The sequence below is a fragment of the Coregonus clupeaformis genome, chromosome 6 (assembly GCF_020615455.1).
Source record: "Coregonus clupeaformis isolate EN_2021a chromosome 6, ASM2061545v1, whole genome shotgun sequence".
NCBI classification, from domain to species: Eukaryota; Metazoa; Chordata; class Actinopteri; order Salmoniformes; family Salmonidae; genus Coregonus; species Coregonus clupeaformis.
In genome coordinates, this window is record NC_059197.1 from 30,781,802 (window position 1) to 30,797,990 (window position 16,189).

The 16,189-nt window shown below is 48.0% G+C and overlaps 1 protein-coding gene across 13 annotated transcripts in view; it reads left to right on the forward strand.

Annotated features, from left to right (window-relative positions):
• Positions 1–16,189, forward strand: part of aplp2 (amyloid beta (A4) precursor-like protein 2) — a 140,585-nt gene that overhangs the window by 90,440 nt on the left and 33,956 nt on the right. For 5 of the 13 annotated variants that reach the window (XM_041878184.2, XM_041878194.2, XM_041878185.2 and 2 more), the window contains 4 exons: positions 540–673; positions 1,360–1,434; positions 5,018–5,176; positions 6,062–6,220. In XM_041878184.2, coding sequence (XP_041734118.1) covers positions 540–673; positions 1,360–1,434; positions 5,018–5,176; positions 6,062–6,220 — 527 coding nt within the window. The remainder of the gene's footprint in view (positions 1–539; positions 674–1,359; positions 1,435–5,017; positions 5,177–6,061; positions 6,221–16,189) is intronic. The other 8 variants (XM_041878189.2, XM_041878195.1, XM_041878193.1 and 5 more) reach the window with 4 other exon arrangements.

Here is a 16,189-nt window from a genome sequence, read left to right on the forward strand (position 1 = left end):
TGCTAGTGGGATGGGAGGAGAGGAGAGGAGAAAGGTGTCTGGGATGGAGAGAACGCCTTAGAGGACAGGGGAGGAGAGGAGAGGAGAAAGGTGTCTGGGATGGAGAGAACGCCTTAGAGGACAGGGGAGGAGAGGAGAGGAGAAAGGTGTCTGGGATGGAGAGAACGCCTTAGAGGACAGGGGAGGAGAGGAGAGGAGAAAGGTGTCTGGGATGGAGAGAACGCCTTAGAGGACCGGGGAGGAGAGGAGAGGAGAAAGGTGTCTGGGATGGAGAGAACGCCTTAGAGGACAGGGGAGGAGAGGAGAGGAGAAAGGTGTCTGGGATGGAGAGAACGCCTTAGAGGACAGGGGAGGAGAGGACAGGAGAGGCTCTCCATGTCAATGTCTCCTAACCCAACCTTCTTTGTGTTCCTGTCTGGCTAACACTGTCCAACACTTTCTCTGTCTGCTGGGAGCGTTTGTCTGTCTCGGTTTCTGGGCGTCTATGTATATTGTCTGTCTGTCTGTCTGTTCCTCTCACCCTGTTCTCTTTCCCCCAGCAGTGCCCCCCACCCCCCAGCCCACTGACGATGTTGACGTGTACTTCGAGACGCCCGCTGATGACAAGGAGCACACTCGCTTCCAGAAGGCCAAGGAGCAGCTGGAGATCAGGCACCGCAACCGCATGGAGAGGGTGAGGCAGGCCACACACACACACACACACGCGCCGACACACACACACACAGACACACACACACACAGACGCACGAGCAGACACACACACACACGCGCCGACACACAGACACACACACAGAAACAGACACACACACACACACAGACGCACGAGCAGACACACACACACACACACACACACACACACAGAAACAGACGCACGAGCAGACACACAGACACACACACGCGCAGACACACACACAGAAACAGACACACACACACACAGACGCACGAGCAGACACACACACACACGCGCCGACACACAGACACACACACAGAAACAGACACACACACACACACACACAGACGCACGAGCAGACACACACACACACACACACACACACAGAAACAGACGCACGAGCAGACACACACACACATACATGCACACACACACAACCTTATTTCCCGTTATGAAATGGAAATGTATTTTTACTGATGTTATGTTACTACCCTGCCGTGCTGAAGGGCGTAACGGCAGAAGCTGGCACCTGAGATTCTGATGCAAATAACTCATCCTAATAATTTTCGGTATTTGTCTGTCTCTGTGTGTCTCTCTCTCTTTCTCTCTCTCTCTCTCTCTCTCTCTCTCTCTCTCTCTCTCTCTCTCTCTCTCTCTCTCTCTCTCTCTCTCTCTCTCTCTCCATCCAGGTGAGGAAGGAGTGGGAGGAGGCAGAGCGTCAGGCTAAGGAGCTTCCTAAGGCTGAGAGACAGACTCTGATCCAGGTAACACACTGTGTCTCTGTACACCTACCACACTGTGTATTTGTGTGTGGGTGTGTATATGAGTGTGTGCATGTGTGAGTGAGTTGTGTCCATACTGTCTCTCTTAGTTCCTAGAAGAGGGTAGGGGTTAGGGTTAGGGGTCAGGGTAGTATCTCACTAGGCTGTGTGTCCTTCAGCACTTCCTGGAAGAGGTTAGGGGTCAGGGTAGTATCTCACTAGGCTGTGTGTCCTTCAGCACTTCCTGGAAGAGGTTAGGGGGTCAGGGTAGTATCTCACTAGGCTGTGTGTCCTTCAGCACTTCCTGGAAGAGGTTAGGGGTCAGGGTAGTATCTCACTAGGCTGTGTGTCCTTCAGCACTTCCTGGAAGAGGTTAGGGGTCAGGGTAGTATCTCACTAGGCTGTGTGTCCTTCAGCACTTCCTGGAAGAGGTTAGGGGTCAGGGTAGTATCTCACTAGGCTGTGTGTCCTTCAGCACTTCCTGGAAGAGGTTAGGGGTCAGGGTAGTATCTCACTAGGCTGTGTGTCCTTCAGCACTTCCTGGAAGAGGTTAGGGTCAGGGTAGTATCTCACTAGGCTGTGTGTCCTTCAGCACTTCCTGGAAGAGGTTAGGGGTCAGGGTAGTATCTCACTAGGCTGTGTGTCCTTCAGCACTTCCTGGAAGAGGTTAGGGGTCAGGGTAGTATCTCATCTAGGCTGTGTGTCCTTCAGCACTTCCTGGAAGAGGTTAGGGGTCAGGGTAGTATCTCACTGGCTGTGTGTCCTTCAGCACTTCCTGGAAGAGGTTAGGGGTCAGGGTAGTATCTCACTAGGCTGTGTGTCCTTCAGCACTTCCTGGAAGAGGTTAGGGGTCAGGGTAGTATCTCACTAGGCTGTGTGTCCTTCAGCACTTCCTGGAAGAGGTTAGGGGGTCAGGGTAGTATCTCACTAGGCTGTGTGTCCTTCAGCACTTCCTGGAAGAGGTTAGGGGTCAGGGTAGTATCTCACTAGGCTGTGTGCCTTCAGCACTTCCTGGAAGAGGTTAGGGGTCAGGGTAGTATCTCACTAGGCTGTGTGTCCTTCAGCACTTCCTGGAAGAGGTTAGGGGTCAGGGTAGTATCTCACTAGGCTGTGTGTCCTTCAGCACTTCCTGGAAGAGGTTAGGGGTCAGGGTAGTATCTCACTAGGCTGTGTGTCCTTCAGCACTTCCTGGAAGAGGTTAGGGGTCAGGGTAGTATCTCACTAGGCTGTGTCCTTCAGCACTTCCTGGAAGAGGTTAGGGGTCAGGGTAGTATCTCACTAGGCTGGTTAGTCCAGAGTTGATTTTCAGGGGGTTAGTGGAAAGGTTAGGGGATAGGGTTAAAATCAAATGTTATTTGTCACATGCTTCGTAAACAACAGGTGTAGACTAACAGTGAAATGCTTCCTTACAGGTCCTTCCCAACAATACATAGAGGGCGAACACAATCAGTAATGATAACTTGGCTATATACACAGGTTACCAGTACTGAGTCAATGTGTAGGGGTACGAGGTAATAACATGGCTATATACAGGGAGCACCAAGTCAATGTGCAGGAGTACAAGATAATTGAGGTAGATATTTACACAGGAATAAAGGGACAGATAATAAAAGTAGCAGCAGCGTATGTGATGAGACAGAAAAGTTAGCGCAAAAAAGGGTCAATGCAGATTAGTCCGGGTAACTATTTGGTTAACTATTTAACTAACTGTTTAGCAGTCTTATGACTTGGGGGTAGAAGCTGTTTAGGATCCTGTTGGTTCCAGTGTAATGGGCAGTAATATTTAATGTGTGTAAACAGTGTATTATATATACATGACATGAGACCCGTAATAAGACTAAGTAATTAGCTTATTAAAATGTTTGATCTGACGCCATAAAGATTCAAATATACAAGCAAGCATTAGACAATGAGTTGACGTTGACTAGCAAGAATTGGTCTGTGAATTGTTTATGTCAAAGGCAGATATTTAGTTAACATTGTACAATGAATGGATTCACATACAAGGCATAAACTTTAAGTTACAAGCATTAACAAGCATTACAAAGCATACTTCTAGTCACATAGATCCTGAGGTTAACTGACAAGACAGAACATGAACCAAGATTTGCTTGTTAGGTCAGAGGCCTAGAAGCCTAGGAAATGAGAATTGATCGTACAACCTTCCTCCATGGACTGGATACAGGATAAGAGAGAGATCAAAGGTATTTCATTAGATTTATAACATCTGAAGGTGTGACCTTTCACCCCAAAACCAACCACCAATGACCAGTCAAAAGATACCAAGTTCAGAGTTCTCCCTGTACAGAGGTACAAGTTACCACCGAGATAATACATCCATATAGATAGAATCAGAGTTATCCTCACAGAACACGTTTCAGATAGATACCAAACATGGATACTATAGCATTATTCTGTCACAATAGTCAGTCCTCTGATTACTGTAACAGAGAGATACATGTTGGCCCCTCAGAGGGGGAAGGGATGACTAGTCCTTGGGCATTGTCCTTTGTGCATTCCTTGTGTTCCTGGACCATTTGCCGTGCAACTCCAGGTGACAGAAAGCCCATAAATGAGGGCCGGGCCTACACCAGACTTGGGGCATCGGTACCGCCTGCCGTGCGGTAGCAGAGTGAACAGTCTATGGCTTGGGGGTGCTGGAGTCTTTGACAATTGTTAGGGCCTTCCTCTGACACCTGGTGTAGAGGTCCTGGATGTCAGGGCGCTCGGCCCCAGTGATGTACTGGGCCGTACGCACTATCCTCTGTAGCGTCTTGCGGTCGGATGTCGAGCAGTTGCCATACCAAGCGGTGATGCAGCCAGTCAAGATGCTCTCGATGGTGCAGCTGTAGAACCTTTTGAGTATCTGAGGGCCCATTCCAAATCTTTTCAGCCTCCTGAGGAGGAAGGGGCGTTGTCGTGCCCTCTTCACGACTGTGTTGGTGTGTGTGTGGACCATGATAGGTCTTTAGTGATGTGGACACAGAGGAACTTGAAGCTCTCGACCCGCTCCACTACAGCCCCGTTGATGTGAATGGGGGCGTGTTGGGCCCTCCTTTTCCTGTAGTCCACGATCAGCTCCTTTGTCTTGCTCACGTTGAGGGAGAGGTTGTTGTCCTGGCAACACACTACCAGGTCTCTGACCTCCCTATAGGCTGTCTCATCGTCGTCGGTGATCCGGCTTACCGCCGTTGTCGTCAGCAAACTTAATGATGGTGTTGGCCATGCAGTCGTGGGTGAACATGAAGTACAGGAGGGGACTGGGCACACACCCCTGAGGGGGCCCTGTGTTGAGGGTCAGCGTGGCGGATGTGTTGTTGCCTTCCTCACAACCTGGGTGCGGCCCGTCAAGAAGTCCAGGATCCAGTTGCAGAGGGAGGTGTTTAGTCCCAGGGTCCTTAGCTTAGTGATGAGCTTGGAGGGGACTATGGTGTTGAACGCTGAGCTGTAGTCAATGAACAGCATTCTCACATAGGTGTTCCTCTTGTCCAGGTGGGAAAGGGCAGTGTGGAGCGCAATAGAGATTGCGTCATCTGTGGATCTGTTGGGGTTAGTGTGTTATCTCACTATGCTGTGTGTCCTTCAGCACTTCCAGGCCACGGTAGAGTCCCTGGAAGAAGAGGCAGCCAGTGAGAAGCAGCAGCTGGTTGAGACCCACCTGGCTCGGGTAGAGGCCATGCTCAACGACCGCCGCCGCCTGGCGCTGGAGAACTACCTAGCCGCCCTGCAGGCTGACCCACCGCGGGTAGGTTACAGACAACACATACATACACACACACTGGAGCACACATTGTCAATCACATGTGAACCTTTATCAATCATCCTCCATAATCCCTGTTCCATGTTTTATAGCTCTTATCTAATATCATCTGATCCTCTGGCTGCCTGGGAACATGGTACATGGCCTCACTATTGAGTGCACATTTTTTTACCAAGACCCATAGGGAATAGGTGACATTTGGAACGCAAACACAGAGTCATGCTCTGCAGTGTCCTCTCTTTCTCTCTCTCTGTCTCTCTCTCTCTCTCTCTCTGTCTCTCTCAATTTCAATTTCAATTTAAGGGCTTTATTGGCATGGGAAACGTATGTTAACATTGCCAAAGCAAGTGAAGTAGATAGTAAACAAAAGTGAAATAAACAATAAATATTAACAGTAAACATTACACTCAGAAGTTTCAAAAGAATAAAGTCTCTCTCTCTCTCTCTCTCTCTCTCTCTCTCTCTCTGCCTGTCTCTGTCTCTGTCTCTGTCTCTGTCTCTGTCTCTGTCTCTGTCTCTGTCTCTGTCTCTCTCTCTCTCTCTCTCTCTCTCTCTGCCTGTCTCTGTCTCTGTCTCTGTCTCTGTCTCTGTCTCTGTCTCTGTCTCTGTCTCTCTCTGTCTCTGTCTCTGTCTCTGTCTCTCTCTCTCTCTCTCTCTCTCTCTCTCGCTCTCTCTCTCTCTCTCTCGCTCTCTCTCTCTGCCTCTCTCTCTCTCTCTCTCTGTCTCTCTCTCTCTCTCTCTCTCTCTCTGTCTCTGTCTGTCTCTGTCTCGCTGTCTGTCTCTGTCTCTCTCTCTCCCCCTCTAACCCTCCCCGTCCTCTACCACACTCCCCCCCTCCCCCCCTCTCCCTCTCTCCACCCCCTCCCCCAGCCCCACCGTATCCTGCAGGCTCTGAGGCGGTATGTGCGTGCGGAGAACAAGGACCGTCAGCACACCATCCGCCACTACCAACACGTACTGGCTGTGGACCCTGAGAAGGCTGCCCAGATGAAGTCCCAGGTACACACCCTGACCCCTAACCCTGAACAGGTACAGACCTTGGTACTCTATGCCCTGTTGCATATTACAGACAACCCCTGTCATTACTAACCAGACAGAAGTGATTGAGACCATAATAAAGAGAGAGATAGGATGATATAGGGAGGGAGAGAGGGAGAATCATGGAGGAAAGAGAGAAAGGGGGGAGAGGCCATTATTTAACAACAGTAGCATTGCCATTCATGCTAATAAATGTGAATGTGAATCAGAGGAAGAAGGAGAGGAAGCGGATTCTAGAAGGATGGAGTGATCTACAGTGAACCTCAGTGTTCTGCCATGGGAAGCTGATTCTAGAAGGATGGAGTGATCTACAGTGAACCTCAGTGTTCTGCCATGGGAAGCGGATTCTAGAAGGATGGAGTGATCTACAGTGAACCTCAGTGTTCTGCCATGGGAAGCTGATTCTAGAAGGATGGAGTGATCTACAGTGAACCTCAGTGTTCTGCCATGGGAAGCTGATTCTAGAAGGATGGAGTGATCTACAGTGAACCTCAGTGTTCTGCCATGGGAAGCGGATTCTAGAAGGATGGAGTGATCTACAGTGAACCTCAGTGTTCTGCCATGGGAGCGGATTCTAGAAGGATGGAGTGATCTACAGTGAACCTCAGTGTTCTGCCATGGGAAGCGGATTCTAGAAGGATGGAGTGATCTACAGTGAACCTCAGTGTTCTGCCATGGGAAGCGGATTCTAGAAGGATGGAGTGATCTACAGTGAACCTCAGTGTTCTGCCATGGGAAGCGGATTCTAGAAGGATGGAGTGATCTACAGTGAACCTCAGTGTTCTGCCATGGGAAGCGGATTCTAGAAGGATGGAGTGATCTACAGTGAACCTCAGTGTTCTGCCATGGGAAGCGGATTCTAGAAGGATGGAGTGATCTACAGTGAACCTCAGTGTTCTGCCATGGGAAGCTGATTCTAGAAGGATGGAGTGATCTACAGTGAACCTCAGTGTTCTGCCATGGGAAGCTGATTCTAGAAGGATGGAGTGATCTACAGTGAACCTCAGTGTTCTGCCATGGGAAGCTGATTCTAGAAGGATGGAGTGATCTACAGTGAACCTCAGTGTTCTGCCATGGGGAAGCGGATTCTAGAAGGATGGAGTGATCTACAGTGAACCTCAGTGTTCTGCCATGGGAAGCTGATTCTAGAAGGATGGAGTGATCTACAGTGAACCTCAGTGTTCTGCCATGGGAAGCTGATTCTAGAAGGATGGAGTGATCTACAGTGAACCTCAGTGTTCTGCCATGGGAAGCTGATTCTAGAAGGATGGAGTGATCTACAGTGAACCTCAGTGTTCTGCCATGGGAAGCTGATTCTAGAAGGATGGAGTGATCTACAGTGAACCTCAGTGTTCTGCCATGGGAAGCTGATTCTAGAAGGATGGAGTGATCTACAGTGAACCTCAGTGTTCTGCCATGGGAAGCTGATTCTAGAAGGATGGAGTGATCTACAGTGAACCTCAGTGTTCTGCCATGGGAAGCTGATTCTAGAAGGATGGAGTGATCTACAGTGAACCTCAGTGTTCTGCCATGGGAAGCTGATTCTAGAAGGATGGAGTGATCTACAGTGAACCTCAGTGTTCTGCCATGGGAAGCTGATTCTAGAAGGATGGAGTGATCTACAGTGAACCTCAGTGTTCTGCCATGGGAAGCTGATTTCTGTAGTTCAGGTTGTTAGTTGTTTATTTCTCTTTTCTACATCCTGTTTATCAGCAGCTGTAAATTCCCTTTTCAGCCATCAAATCCCCCTGACGTTTCTAGCGACATTCCGCTCTACACGGCAGCCAAGCCAAGCAGACTGAAACATTTTGAGTCTCTTTATTGTGTAGATTTGACATGTGACTCCAAAGTACATTCTAAGAAAAGCCTTTGTGCTGTGTGAGGGCTGTTGCTGTGATCTGTCGGGGCTTTATATAACCGTAACAGTTATTGGAGTGTCTGGGATTAACCCGGCTCTCCTGTCCATTCCTACAGTGGGTATTCCTTTTAAAAGTTGCGTCTTACTGCAGCACAGCTTGTGGAAAGGTATGTCATGTTGGAGTGAATGACGCCATAGTATTTTACTGTCAGCCATTGTTGCCATTCATGCTAGTTGAACAACCAGAGTGCGTATTTGAGAAGCTTGTTGCTTGTTTACTTTTACAAATAATCCTCCAGACGTTGTGATTGCTGTACCCTATCTGGAAGAGCATATTCCAAGGTTTTTAATTAACCTAGTTTTACCAAACAACACAATGTTTTACAGATGGTCTCTCTTTGAAAATGGAACGTTTTCCTAGAATAACCACATCTCCATGACTACTGATGACAATCAGCAAATACCCATTTGGGGAAAATATCCTTTCTATTGTATTCTGTTATATTCCATCACATTCATATTGTAAAGGGCTGGGGAATATAAGCATGCGATGTCTGCTAAATGAAGAAGTTAATATCCTTGACATGGCTCAACCATAGCCTCAGCTGCTATAGCACAGAGAAATGCATCTTAAAACATGCTATTCTGTTCTTTTGAAATAAATTGTCTTAGTATCATGTTTGTTTTATGACTTTCCTAAACAAAATATTAATGGATTTCTTTGTGATTGTGTATATTAAATAGATTTATTAGACCTATTGGTAGGCTACTCATCGAGGCATACGCGGGGCATCAATCAATCATTCATTCATTTGTACATGTCATCGCACAGCATACAAGTCATCCATGTCTTTAAATACAGTCAAGCATTTTAGTTATAAAAAAACGAAATTACAAAGGGAGCCTTGACTAATTAAACAATGAATAAACCGCAACATGTCGGCTAAAGCGATTTAATTCACGAATGCATTTGACTCTTTTTAATATTGTCTGTACTAGAGACTTTAAAACCTTTTGTTAGAACAGACTATATGGGATTGATTATAATTTGTTTGTAAATTATTATTGGATTTGTTGTGCTGTTTATACTGTTAGAATTATATATATTTTTTTTTTATGTAGCTTTAATTAAATAGATTCATATTATGGGGTTTCTATTCCAAGAAAAACACAAATGTATTTTACAGTATCCCATGTAGGCCTCAGGGTTTCCGTTAGGAACATATGGCGCTGTACAACGTGACCGGTCAGGAGTAGGCCTAGGTTACTAAGTGACCAGTCGGGAGTAGGACTAGGTTACTAAGCGACCGGTCGGGAGTAGGACTAGGTTACTAAGCGACCGGTCGGGAGGAGGACTATGTTACTAAGCAACCAGTCGGGAGTAGGACTAGGTTACTAAGCGACCAGTCGGGAGTAGGACTAGGTTACTAAGCAACCAGTCGGGAGTAGGACTAGGTTACTAAGCGACCGGTCGGGAGTAGGACTAGGTTACTAAGCGACCAGTCGGGAGTAGGACTAGGTTACTAAGCAACCAGTCGGGAGTAGGACTAGGCTACTAAGCAACCAGTCGGGAGTAGGACTAGGTTACTAAGCGACCAGTCGGGAGTAGGACTAGGTTACTAAGTGACCGGTCGGGAGTAGGACTAGGTTACTAAGCGACCGGTCGGGAGTAGGACTAGGTTACTAAGCGACCAGTCGGGAGTAGGACTATGTTACTAAGTGACCGGTCGGGAGTAGGACTAGGTTACTAAGCGACCGGTCGGGAGTAGGACTAGGTTACTAAGCGACCGGTCGGGAGTAGGACTAGGTTACTAAGTGACCGGTCGGGAGTAGGACTAGGCTACTAAGCGACCAGTCGGGAGTAGGACTAGGTTACTAAGCAACCAGTCGGGAGTAGGACTAGGTTACTAAGTGACCGGTCGGGAGTAGGACTAGGTTACTAAGCAACCAGTCGGGAGTAGGACTAGGTTACTAAGTGACCGGTCAGGAGTAGGACTAGGTTACTAAGCAACCAGTCAGGAGTAGGACTAAGCGACCGGTCGGGAGTTGGACTAGGCTACTAAGTGACCGGTCGGGAGTAGGACTAGGTTACTAAGCAACCAGTCAGGAGTAGGACTAGGTTACTAAGCGACCGGTCGGGAGTTGGACTAGGTTACTAAGCAACCAGTCGGGAGTAGGACTAGGCTACTAAGTGACCGGTCGGGAGTAGGACTAGGTTACTAAGCGACCAGTCGGGAGTAGGACTAGGTTACTAAGTGACCAGTCGGGAGTAGGACTAGGTTACTAAGCGACCGGTCGGGAGTAGGACTAGGCTACTAAGCAACCAGTCGGGAGTAGGACTAGGTTACTAAGCGACCAGTCGGGAGTAGGACTAGGTTACTAAGTGACCGGTCGGGAGTAGGACTAGGCTACTAAGCAACCAGTCGGGAGTAGGACTAGGTTACTAAGCGACCAGTCGGGAGTAGGACTAGGTTACTAAGTGACCGGTCGGGAGGAGGACTAGGCTACTAAGCGACCGGTCGGGAGTAGGACTAGGTTACTAAGCGACCAGTCGGGAGTAGGACTAGGTTACTAAGTGACCGGTCAGGAGTAGGACTAGGTTACTAAGCAACCAGTCAGGAGTAGGACTAGGTTACTAAGTGACCGGTCGGGAGGAGGACTAGGCTACTAAGCGACCGGTCGGGAGTAGGACTAGGTTACTAAGCGACCAGTCGGGAGTAGGACTAGGTTACTAAGTGACCGGTCAGGAGTAGGAATAGGTTACTAAGCAACCAGTCAGGAGTAGGACTAAGCGACCGGTCGGGAGTAGGACTAGGTTACTAAGCGACCAGTCGGGAGTAGGACTAGGTTACTAAGTGACCGGTCAGGAGTAGGACTAGGTTACTAAGCGACCAGTCGGGAGTAGGACTAGGTTACTTAGTGACCGGTCGGGAGTAGGACTAGGTTACTAAGCGACCAGTCGGGAGTAGGACTAGGCTACTAAGTGACCAGTCGGGAGTAGGACTAGGTTACTAAGCAACCAGTCAGGAGTAGGACTAGGTTACTAAGTGACCGGTCGGGAGGAGGACTAGGCTACTAAGCGACCGGTCGGGAGTAGGACTAGGTTACTAAGCGACCGGTCGGGAGTAGGACTAGGTTACTAAGCGACCAGTCGGGAGTAGGACTAGGTTACTAAGTGACCAGTCGGGAGTAGGACTAGGTTACTAAGCGACCGGTCGGGAGTAGGACTAGGTTACTAAGTGACCAGTCGGGAGTAGGACTAGGTTACTAAGCGACCGGTCGGGAGTAGGACTAGGTTACTAAGCAACCGGTCGGGAGTAGGACTAGGTTACTAAGCGACCGGTCGGGAGTAGGACTAGGCTACTAAGTGACCGGTCAGGAGTAGGACTAGGTTACTAAGCAACCAGTCGGGAGTAGGACTAGGTTACTAAGCGACCAGTCGGGAGTAGGACTAGGTTACTAAGCGACCGGTCGGGAGTAGGACTAGGTTACTAAGCGACCAGTCGGGAGTAGGACTAGGTTACTAAGCGACCGGTCGGGAGTAGGACTAGGGTTACTGCGACCGGTCGGGAGTAGGACTAGGTTACTAAGCAACCGGTCGGGAGTAGGACTAGGTTACTAAGCGACCGGTCGGGAGTAGGACTAGGTTACTAAGCGACCGGTCGGGAGTAGGACTAGGTTACTAAGCAACCGGTCGGGAGTAGGACTAGGCTACTAAGCGACCGGTCGGGAGTAGGACTAGGTTACTAAGCGACCAGTCGGGAGTAGGACTAGGTTACTAAGTGACCGGTCGGGAGTAGGACTAGGTTACTAAGCGACCGGTCGGGAGTAGGACTAGGTTACTAAGCGACCGGTCGGGAGTAGGACTAGGTTACTAAGCAACCGGTCGGGAGTAGGACTAGGCTACTAAGTGACCGGTCGGGAGTAGGACTAGGTTACTAAGCGACCGGTCGGGAGTAGGACTAGGTTACTAAGCGACCGGTCGGGAGTAGGACTAGGCTACTAAGTGACCAGTCGGGAGTAGGACTAGGTTACTAAGCGACCGGTCGGGAGTAGGACTAGGTTACTAAGCGACCGGTCGGGAGTAGGACTAGGCTACTAAGTGACCAGTCGGGAGTAGGACTAGGTTACTAAGCGACCGGTCGGGAGTAGGACTAGGTTACTAAGTGACCGGTTGGGAGTAGGACTAGGTTACTAAGCAACCAGTCGGGAGTAGGACTAGGCTACTAAGTGACCAGTCGGGAGTAGGACTAGGTTACTAAGCGACCGGTCGGGAGTAGGACTAGGTTACTAAGCGACCGGTCGGGAGTAGGACTAGGTTACTAAGTGACCGGTCGGGAGTAGGACTAGGTTACTAAGCAACCAGTCGGGAGTAGGACTAGGTTACTAAGCGACCGGTCGGGAGTAGGACTAGGTTACTAAGTGACCAGTCGAGAGTAGGACTAGGTTACTAAGTGACCAGTCGGGAGTAGGACTAGGTTACTAAGCGACCGGTCGGGAGTAGGACTAGGTTACTAAGTGACCAGTCGAGAGTAGGACTAGGTTACTAAGTGACCAGTCGGGAGTAGGACTAGGTTACTAAGCGACCAGTCGGGAGTAGGACTAGGTTACTAAGCGACCGGTCGGGAGTAGGACTAGGTTACTAAGTGACCAGTCGAGGTAGGACTAGGTTACTAAGTGACCAGTCGGGAGTAGGACTAGGTTACTAAGCGACCGGTCGGGGAGTAGGACTAGGTTACTAAGTGACCAGTCGGAGTAGGACTAGGTTACTAAGTGACCAGTCGGGAGTAGGACTAGGTTACTAAGCGACCGGTCGGGAGTAGGACTAGGTTACTAAGTGACCAGTCGGGAGTAGGACTAGGTTACTAAGTGACCAGTCGAGAGTAGGACTAGGTTACTAATTGACCAGTCGGGAGTAGGACTAGGTTACTAAGCGACCGGTCGGGAGTAGGACTAGGTTACTAAGTGACCGGTCGGGAGTAGGACTAGGTTACTAAGCAACCGGTCGGGAGTAGGACTAGGTTACTAAGTGACTGCTAGTGAAGAGCAAAATAATCCTAACATTTCCACACCCTAATTGTAGGCTAACCAATACCCAAATGAAGATTCAGTGAAAATAAAAATCTGATTGATTTATCAAGACCAGTCCCCATGCTTGTCTCAAAGCAGCGCGAAACAGTGCAGAAATAGTTGACCACACGTGGGTAGGCTATTGCTTCAAATCCTATTATAACAATTGGATGACTTTGGGTGTTTCAGTAACTATGTGATGCCTTCATTAGTCTACTTTATGTCTCTGTCATCCAGTGATATTTATTCCCACAGTAATTCATTATGGATCCATCCAGATGTGGTTAGAAAACCCTGTAGCTCTGATGGTAGAGCATGGCGCTCTGATGGTAGAGTGTAAGTCGCTCTGGATAAGAGCGTCTGCTAAATGACTAAAATGTAAATGTAAAAACAGTTCATGTGGTGGGCTATACAAAGAGATGGGTGAAGTGACGTGCCTCGCAAACATCCATTAATACGTTTAAAAGTCCCTAAACTCAGCAAGAGTCTATTGTCCTGCTGATATCCCATCAAGGATGCTAACCCATTTCCACCTGGCCCACAGTGTTGTTGAGTACTGACAGGTCCATTCTCCGTCGGACCCTCTACCAATACCACCAGATTATTCTCTCTATTGTTGTCATCTAGTCGCCAACATTCCGCAAGTAAATGTAATAAATAAATGTGAAACTTTTATTTCTAATTTTTTAATCTGTGCTTTTTGTCTTTGCCATCAACTTGTTCATTTAGCAGACATCACTTGAGTATATTCAGTCAACACATATTTTAAGAATATAATGGAATATAACAGACCATTTTTGTTTCTCTTAGAATAAAAACCTTACAGTGTAACAATAGTTTTAGTAACAAAAAAAACAAAATAAAGACACTTTGGTTTCTACTTGGTCCTCTGTAGCTCAATTGGTAGAGCACGGCGCTTGTAACGCCAGGGTAGTGGGTTCGATCCCTGGGACCACCCATACGTAAACATGTATGCGCACATGACTGTAAGTCGCTTTGGATAAAAGCGTCTGCTAAATGGCATATTATTATTATTATATTATTATTATTATTATTATTATTATTTTATTTATTATTATTATTATTAAGCAGTAGCAGTTACAGCTTCTTCTGACAAAGTAGAAAGTCTTTTTTTGTAGTGTTTGCTCGCGGGACGGAGGAAGAGCAATTCAATCCCTCTCTTCTTCCTCCTCCCCGTTCCCTCTCTTCTTCCTCCTCCCCGTTCAGTCTCTTCTTCCTCCTCCCCGTTCACCCTCTTCTTCCTCCTCCCCGTTCAGTCTCTTCTTCCTCCTCCCCGTTCACTCTCTTCTTCCTCCTCCCCATTCAGTCTCTTCTTCCTCCTCCCCGTTCAGTCTCTTCTTCCTCCTCCCCGTTCAGTCTCTTCTTCCTCCTCCCCGTTCCCCCTCTTCTTCCTCCTCCCCGTTCCCCCTCTTCTTCCTCCTCCCCGTTCAGTCTCTTCTTCCTCCTCCCCGTTCAGTCTCTTCTTCCTCCTCCCCATTCAGTCTCTTCTTCCTCCTCCCCATTCAGTCTCTTCTTCCTCCTCCCCGTTCCCCCTCTTCTTCCTCCTCCCCATTCAGTTCATTCAAATTCAGTTGTAATACATTTTGTCACTCCCGTTCAACAACTCCAAATCACTTTTGAATGTGCTCCAAAAGGATAACTAGAAATAACATACAGGTTAATGAAATAATCTAAAGGACAATTGTGATTTATTTATTAGCCTAGTGGATATAAGTATTTGATTTGTGTCATTGTCAAAAGCACAAGAGATACTGTTACATGACAAACAGGTGCTATTAGATTACAATATCATTTATCTGCAGTTAGATTACAATATCATTTATCTGCAGTTTGGAACGGTGTAAACTATACTGAATAAAGTATGAGTAATACCGGACAGTCTGTTCCAATTTAAAATAAATAAAATAGTAAAGCCTTTAAAACAGCATAGCAAAGTTTAAAAAACTGACAGATTTGTGAAATTTCTTTATCCAACATTTTGCGGTTGCATGAGGCTTGGTGATCACAAACACTCAAATAAGCAACAGAAGCAGGAACAGCATAAGGCTGAGTGACTCACTCATTCCTGGCTTTTCATTCAAAATAAGTAATATTATATTGCAGGGTTAAAGACACATTATTTCTTATTGTCTTTAGCATGGGTAGCCATTTGATTTAGATGTTCAGGAGTCTTATGGCTTGGGGGTAGAAGCTGTTAAGAAGCCTCTTGGACCTAGACTTGGCGCTCCGGTACCGCTTGCCGTGCGGTAGCAGAGAGAACAGTCTATGACTAGGGTGGCTGGAGTCTTTGGCAATTTTTTAGGGCCTTCCTCTGACACCGCCTGGTATAGAGGTCCTGGATGGCAGGAAGCTTGGCCCCAGTGATGTACTGGGCCGTACACACTACCCTCTGTAGTGCCTTGTGGTCGGAGGCCGAGCAGTTGCCATACCAGGCGGTGATGCAACCAGTCAGGATGCTCTCGATGGTGCAGCTGTATAACTTTTTGAGGATCTGAGGACCCATGCCAAATCTTTTCAGTCTCCTGAGGGGGAAGAGGCAAGTCTCTCCTATCGCATTAGAGTCCTGCATCAGGCACAAAAAGAAATCAGCTGGCGGGTGGTCCCGGAGTTGAGAGAGAACTTGGGTAAATACAATTGCGCAATTACATTTGACATGTGGACTGACGATTTTTGAAAAATAGGATTCTTGTGCCTTACAGCCCATTACATAAATGAAGAGTGGATGTTCTCCACCACGGAGTGGGACAGTGCAGTTCAAAACTGCAGATAACCTAAGGCCAGCTATTGTGAAAGAATACTTGTGGATCTTGTTGATTTCCTCTATCGCTTCAAGAGGCCTACTGACCACCTGGTAATGGTGTGGTTCCAAAGGATAAAGCTTCACCGTCAGATGGATGGTTTCAGAGAGAAGCCGGCTGAGAGCCTGCGACCGGGCACGGTGGATGTGTGGTTTCAGAGAGAAGCCGGCTGAGAGCCTGCGACCGGGCACGGTGGATGTGTGGTTTCAGAGA